Source organism: Sinocyclocheilus anshuiensis, unplaced genomic scaffold (assembly GCF_001515605.1).
Source record: "Sinocyclocheilus anshuiensis isolate Anshui unplaced genomic scaffold, SAMN03320099.WGS_v1.1 scaffold1198, whole genome shotgun sequence".
NCBI classification, from domain to species: domain Eukaryota; kingdom Metazoa; phylum Chordata; class Actinopteri; order Cypriniformes; family Cyprinidae; genus Sinocyclocheilus; species Sinocyclocheilus anshuiensis.
The window spans coordinates 121,178-128,237 of NW_015557119.1; the positions used below are offsets into that span (position 1 = coordinate 121,178).

The following is a 7,060-nucleotide window of genomic DNA, read 5'->3' on the forward strand; positions in this document are numbered from 1 at the left end:
CAAGGCTGCATTTATTTGATCAAAAATACAGGAAAAAAAATAATATTGTGAAATATTATTACGATGTAAAATATCGTTTTTCTATTTTAATATACCTCAAAATCTAATTTATTTCTGTGATGCGCAGCTGTATTTTCAGCATCATTACTCCAGTCTTCAGTGTCACATGATCTTCAGAAATCATTCGAATTAGCTGATTTATTATCAGTGCTGGAAACTGTTGTGCTGCTTAATAATTTTTTGGAACCTGTGATACTTTTTTTCAGGATTCTTTGATAAATATAAATTTAAAAAGAAGAGCATTTATTTAAAATAGAAATCTTTTCTAACAATATACACTACCGTTCAAAAGTTTGGGGTCAGTAAATTTGTATTCTTTCTTTTTTTGAAAGAAGTTAAAACTTTTATTCAGCAAGGATGTTAAATTGATAAGAAGCGACAGCAAAGATTTATATTGTTAGAAAATATATTTTGAATAAATGCTGTTCTTTTTAGCTTTTTATTCATCAAAGAATCCTGAAAAAAGTATCACAGTTTCCAAAAAAATATTTGGCAGCACAACTGTTGATAATTCTAATAATAAATCAGCATATTAGAATGATTTCTGAAGGATCATGTGACACTTTATACTGGAGTAATGATGATGGAAATTCAGCTTTGCATCACAGAAATAAATAATATTTTAAAGGCTATTCATATAGAAACCATTATTTTATATTGTAATAACATTTTGCAAGATTACTGTTTTTTCTATATTTTTTATCAAATAAATGCAGCTTTGATGAGCATAAGAGACTGCTTTAAAAAACATTACAAGTCTTACTGATCCCAAACTTTTGAACAGTAGTGTATGTAATTTTTGATATTTCAAGTAAGTAATGTAGGCAGGTTGTTACTGCACTAGTGGTCTGAACCTCAACTGTGAAACCCAAAGACCATCCAGACACAGTCTGAGCACTTACTATCTGATTCAGAAGATTCAGTTAAGAAACAGATATCGGAATTAAGGTTACACAAAATATCTGTTGTATTTTTGCTATTTCTATATTATTTTTTTCCCAATTTAATGTGTGTTGTAATAATAAATACCAAACATGAATGTAGGGTCTTCTCAGCTGCACTTGAAGGCAGCATTAGTATTTGTCTGGTCATGTGATCTCAACACGTCAAATAAAACTGCTTAAATTACAACACTCATTAGATATTCTTCGAAAATGTCATTCATCATTTCTGTAGAGTTGGACATTTTAATAAGGATCAAATGAGTGAGTTCAGCTTTGAGAATGAAAACCAACCTGATTGTGTCTCGGTATCTTCATGTTTGACTCTGAATGCTTCTTCAATCTTCACATCTTCACTCTCCTCTTTAATAAACTCCATCTTTATTTGTTCCTCAGTATCTTCATGTTTGACTCTGAAATCTTCTTCAATCTTCACGTCTTCACTCTCCTCTTTAATAAACTCCATCTTCGCTTCAGCAGGAGTCTTTCTGTGTTTGGACAGAAAAAAAAATAAATAAATGCAAACTACATTTCTGGGTGCATCTCAATTGGCTCCCTAGTTCAGTAATCAGCACACTGGTAAGGGAGTCAGTCAGAATGATCGTTAATAGCCTTAAATGTCCTGATTAGCCAAAAAAGAAAAAACAAATAAAAAAATTAGCACTACATAAAAAAATGAGAGAAACCTACAAATTACATAGAAAGTTCAGTGTGAGGCATGTTTTATTATGGATGGATGCGCTTTATTTGACTTCCTTTGGACTGTTGACAAAAATCACCCACCCAATGCCATTATAAAGCTTGGAAGAGCCAGGAAAGTTTTAATATTACTCCGATTGGATTCGTCTGAAAGAAGAGAGTCTTTGCTCATCAAAGCGGTCTTTCGCACTTTGGAGGCTATACAGTTATATTCCGTTGAATAAAAGTACGGAAAGAGGACCGATGGCCAATTACAAGCTGCAAAGTTTTGGAAATTATATCTACATATAAATGTGTGATTCACTCTGAATCTTCAATTGATATTGTGATACTAGCACGGGACAAAAATATGGCATGTCACAATAGATATGCCCAATGTAAATGCAGACTAATAGATTACTGAAGAGTGTTTATTAAATAGCCCGCTTTGTTGGCAGAGGTTATTTACAGTAATTCCGCCACCAACGTGTGATTCAGCTAGTCAACAACATTACAAAAAACAGTTTCCGTGGCGCAGGTGGTAAAACGTGTGTCGTATTAATTTTTACGCGATCGACCGGGGTTCAAATCAGCCTTTTGGCGAACTTTTTTCTCCCTTTTAAAATTTTAAATCACATCAGAAAAGCATATATTTTCAATGAAGGAAATAATCAAAAAGTTCAAAATAAAGTATCAGGTAGGGTTAGGGTAGGTGTATTTACACTTAGCGCAAATAGCCGCTGCCAAAAATATTCACATCAATGTATTTTTAAATTCCATTCCATTTTTTTTTTTTTTTTTTTTTTAAAAAAATTTCCTTTATAATCGTGAATGTCTCACTGTACATTGCTATTCTTGTCATGGTGGAGCCCTTGCTTACGCATTATATCTGCACTTTAAAAAAAAAAAAACCCTCACTTAGTGATTTGATTGTTAATTCAAACAATGTTGAATGAGATGTTAGTCCATCTCACAGTAAAAATTAAAATGTTACGTTTTAGTAAACTTGAAGCTAAAGTTTAACAAAATGTTTATTTGTCCTTCTGACAGTAAAATTAAAAAGTGAATTTTAAATAAACTTATAGCTAATTTCAGGTAACTGAAAATGTCCATCCGACTAGTAAAATTAAAATGTATGAATCTGCAAATCCATTAAAATAATTAACAACAACTGCAAACAACTAATGAATTGTGATTTTTATCTCCACATGTTTTTTAATTATGCATTTTAACAAGTCATATACAGGCATGTGCCACAACAATAATGTGCAACTGTCTTAACATAATAGACATGTAACATATTTATTCTTAATCATAATAAATTATGGTTAGCTGCTATTAATACAGAAGGCTATATGCTTAATATGTGGCTCTGCTTGACACATTTTGTATCAGGGGGTCCCTGATCCATGTCTCTATCACCTCAGGGGTCCTTGCCCTGAAAAACGTTGAAGACCCCTGCTATAGAACATAATCTAGCTTTTTGTTTACAGTCTACTTGAAGACACTCTGAAATCTTGCTCTCTACCGCTGAACTGAGGAAAGTCTTCCGTCCCTGTTGAGCATTAAGATGTTTTCCTTTAAAAATGTATGATATCTTTAAAAAGACATGCATGGCGCTCAAATATACTGTGGACTAAGCATTACAGTCATTTTCATTGTGCCCATATTAAGAAACGTTAAGTTTTTTTCATTCAAGGTTAGCTTGTGTTGATTATAGTTTGCATGCATTTTGTACCACTTAAGCCCATCTTTTAAAAAAAGTTAATTTATGAAAATAATCTACTCTACAAAACAATTTATGATGTATTTATTTGTAAATTAATATAAAATGAATCACAAAACATTTAGTGTTTGTAGTTCACATGTTTAATTCTTTGTCAATCTATCTTTTAAGTAAGGCTAATGGTTTGACGTTGAGATTAGCTTTGAGCGCAAGCCACTAAAACTCATCTTTACATTTAAAGGAAAATTATATACTATTAAAAGGTACTATTTGTTCACACGCAAAAAAACAATGCATTTACCTCTTATTTGACAAAATATTAAAGTAGCTACTTAACAAAGAAATGGCTGAAAATGGCAGAAATGTGTTGATTTCTGAAGGGTCCTGAAACAGCTAAGTTTTTGGGTGTCTGTGTGAAATCCCCGAGCCAGCGTGCACATGGGCGGGGGTAACTCACCATTGCAAAATGTGATTGGTATGCAAAAAAACATGTCAGGGAAGTAACAAATCACTGGATTGGTTGAAATAATAACTAGCATAAAATATGATTTTCCCTTCGTTTAACTTGACTTCAAAGTTGAAAGTGGGCTTAAAGGGTACATGGGCTTTAATTTAACTTGACGCGTAGGTTATATTTCATAATAATAAAGTATATATGAATTAAAACGTTTGGTATACGTTTGTAAATGTTGTCATTGATTGTTCTCATTGAAATTCCACTGTTTCGTCAGCGTGCAGTGATTCGAGTGAATAATTTTCAGAAGAAATTGGCTCAATTGACTCGTTTGAAAAAGCTCCGTTTCACTCCATCGCTGCAGTGACGGAATTCATGTTTATACCAAACTGATGCATCAGATAATGTTCATAGATGATAGATACAGAATTACAAAGTTACGTTCCATAAGAATTAAGCCATTTTAAATAGCTTGTAAAAACTATAAAAGTGCTGCATTAATTTATAAACTTTAAATGATTAAAAACAAACCTTTCTTCAAATCTCAACAGATGCAGGAGAGCGGCGCAGCCTTGTGACGTCACGTGGCCAGACCAAAATAAAAGTCCTGCTCACAGGCTAAAATCACACAAGTATCACAGAATTAGAATCAGAAAGAGCTTTATTGCCAAGTATGCTTGCGCATACAAGGAATTTGTTTTAGTGTCACAAGCTTCCAGTACACAGAGACAACAACAACACACAGACAATAAAAAATAAGATGAAAATACACATATGTAAATATAAATAGACAAAAATTAAAAATAAAATTGAAAAATAAAATAAATTGTATGTACAATTGTGCTATAGATAATAGAATAGGAATAGAACAGAATGAGATGTACAAGGATGTAGGTGGTAACAAATAAATATAAGGTTATTACGAGTCACTGTCTTTTGAAAGTAATTATTTACATTAAAATATTACTGTCTCTGAATTGTAATGTGTAACACTACTTTTGAGTTACTTTCACCAAAATATCCACAGAAGTATGTGCAATGCTGTTTGTGTGTGCGTGAGGCGCCGGCGCGATCCAACAGCGGAAACAGACAAACAAATAAACAAAACAAACAAATGCTACATCATTTTTGGTCATACAGACCATTCGAAACTTTGTGTTTACTTTTATTTCTGTCATCTGTCATCATCCTCTCGGTTTCCTTTCCGTGAACGTGTTTGTAGAGCGCCGCGCCACACAAAAATGAACCAAACTCAGTCTTTTTCTTTCATTTTGTTAACCTGTTAATTATTTAAGTCAAATCTATTTAGCGTATTCATTCATTCCTTTCCCCCCGGTTTCACAGACAAAGCTTAAGCCTAGTCCTGGACTAAAATGTAATTCTGAGCTGTTTCAACTGAAAGAAACGTGCACTGACTGATCTTAAAACATATCAGCGCCTTTGTTTTGTCTCAAGATGCACACCAGTAATGTTTTTTCTAAGGCGCATTTATAAAAATGTCCTAATTGAACTATGGCCTAATCCTGGCTTAGTCTAAACCCTGTCTGTGAAACCAGGCCTAGACAACTATTTTAAATAGACAACTATTTTACCCGTGGATTTTTTTTCTCTGGTGCTGTTCACCACTTAATTTTGAGTTAAAATAACGTGCGTAATGAGTAATAATATTACCCAAATTTTATTAGTAGTTAGTAGCAGTAGCAGTTATATTAGTAATATAGTAATATACTACTGTAATATCGTTACTTTTGTAATGCGTTACTCCCAACACTGTATACAATATTATAAATAAGGTGACAGACGAGTTGAGCTCTTGAATTACATGTTGTTCAACGATGTGCTGAAAGTATTAAGAACGACTAATGAAAGAATTTGACATTCTGTCTAAAAGGCAGAACTGTAAATGTTTGGGTGCAGAAACCATTTATACAATATATGTACCTTGCAAATGCAAATAGTGACAAATGTTAGATTTAAATTTGTAAATATATATATGATCAAATGTTTAAAGAGAGTTTGAATTTTTAATGAAATCAATGGTGTCAGTTCTTCTTTCTGCTGGTACTGAGACTCGAACCTGTGACCTTTTGGTTACAAGTCCGACTCTAATCATTAGGCCACGTCTGCCCCCGCTGTGTGATTGTATGTTTGTTGAATTTATTATATGTATTCAAATCTGCCAGTTCAGCTCAATAAATGTCATGTTTTCATGACATTTATGCATGTTTGCAATGGTTTTGTCATCTTTTTTTTTTTTTTTTGATAAGTCACCTGTTTATGAATGATACACAAATAAGGATTTTAAAGTTTTTTTTTTAAAGATGCCATTAAGTGGCAAACACATAAGAAAATTGATTGTTAAATTGTGTTTGTGTTCATTTTGGTTTTAATTTTTTAAGATCATCTGCTGTAAGTAACACTGTTTTCAATATGTTAATGTTTCGTGCTATATCATGTTAACTTTAATGCCACTGTTTAAGTTTAGATGTGAGAAGAAGAAAAAAATCCAAACTTACATGGGTGTAATTCATGAATGCTTTAAAATACAGGTTTAAGTTTGGTCACTTTTGAAAGAAGACACTTGGAAGTACTTCAAGACATTAACAAAAACGTTATTGAAGTTTAAGTTTATTGAATGTAATGCAATAAAAAAAAAAAAACATTTATAATATCTTCTCTACTGGCCCCAGAAAGATTTCCAGCCCAAAGCCAACTCAAAACCCCACTCAAAAGTAATAAAAACAAGGCTAAGTTTTCCTGTCAAATCACAGCTGACAGCTGCGGGATTCTTTTTGTGTTTTGTAGTTGGGTACAAGAAGAGAACAGTCTTGGATGGTTTCATGTGTTCTTTTTATTGAGTAGATACTCATTTTGTAGTACATTTCAGAATAGATCTTACCTGTCTGATCCTTTGTTGTGGGGGTGGGTTCGGGTAATGTGCAAGTCCTGAGCTTATCCTGTAATATGTGATTTTACCATTTGCCAAAACAGAGAGAGACACAGGTGCTATGATGTGGTAATTGCTCAGTTTGTGTGTGTTGTTGATGTTTGTTTGATGATGATATTTGCATGTGCAATTATGTGTTTAAATGTGTTTTTATAGCAGTTTGGTGAAATTGTGATATTTCCTCTGTCAGGTTTCCCCTGTGAAATTGTATGTTCCAATAGTGTTTGATGGGAAAAATTGTCTACTTAAAGGGG

At 32.8% G+C, this 7,060-nt stretch overlaps 1 protein-coding gene across 1 annotated transcript in view; it reads right to left on the bottom strand.

Moving 5' to 3' along the window:
* Positions 1-1,380, bottom strand: part of LOC107677798 (gastrula zinc finger protein XlCGF8.2DB-like) — a 5,261-nt gene extending 3,881 nt beyond the window's left edge. Inside the window, exon 1 of the mRNA XM_016472834.1 lies at positions 1,296-1,380. Within this exon, the coding sequence (XP_016328320.1) occupies positions 1,296-1,380 (85 nt within the window). The remainder of the gene's footprint in view (positions 1-1,295) is intronic.
* Between the last annotated feature and the right edge of the window lie 5,680 nt (positions 1,381-7,060).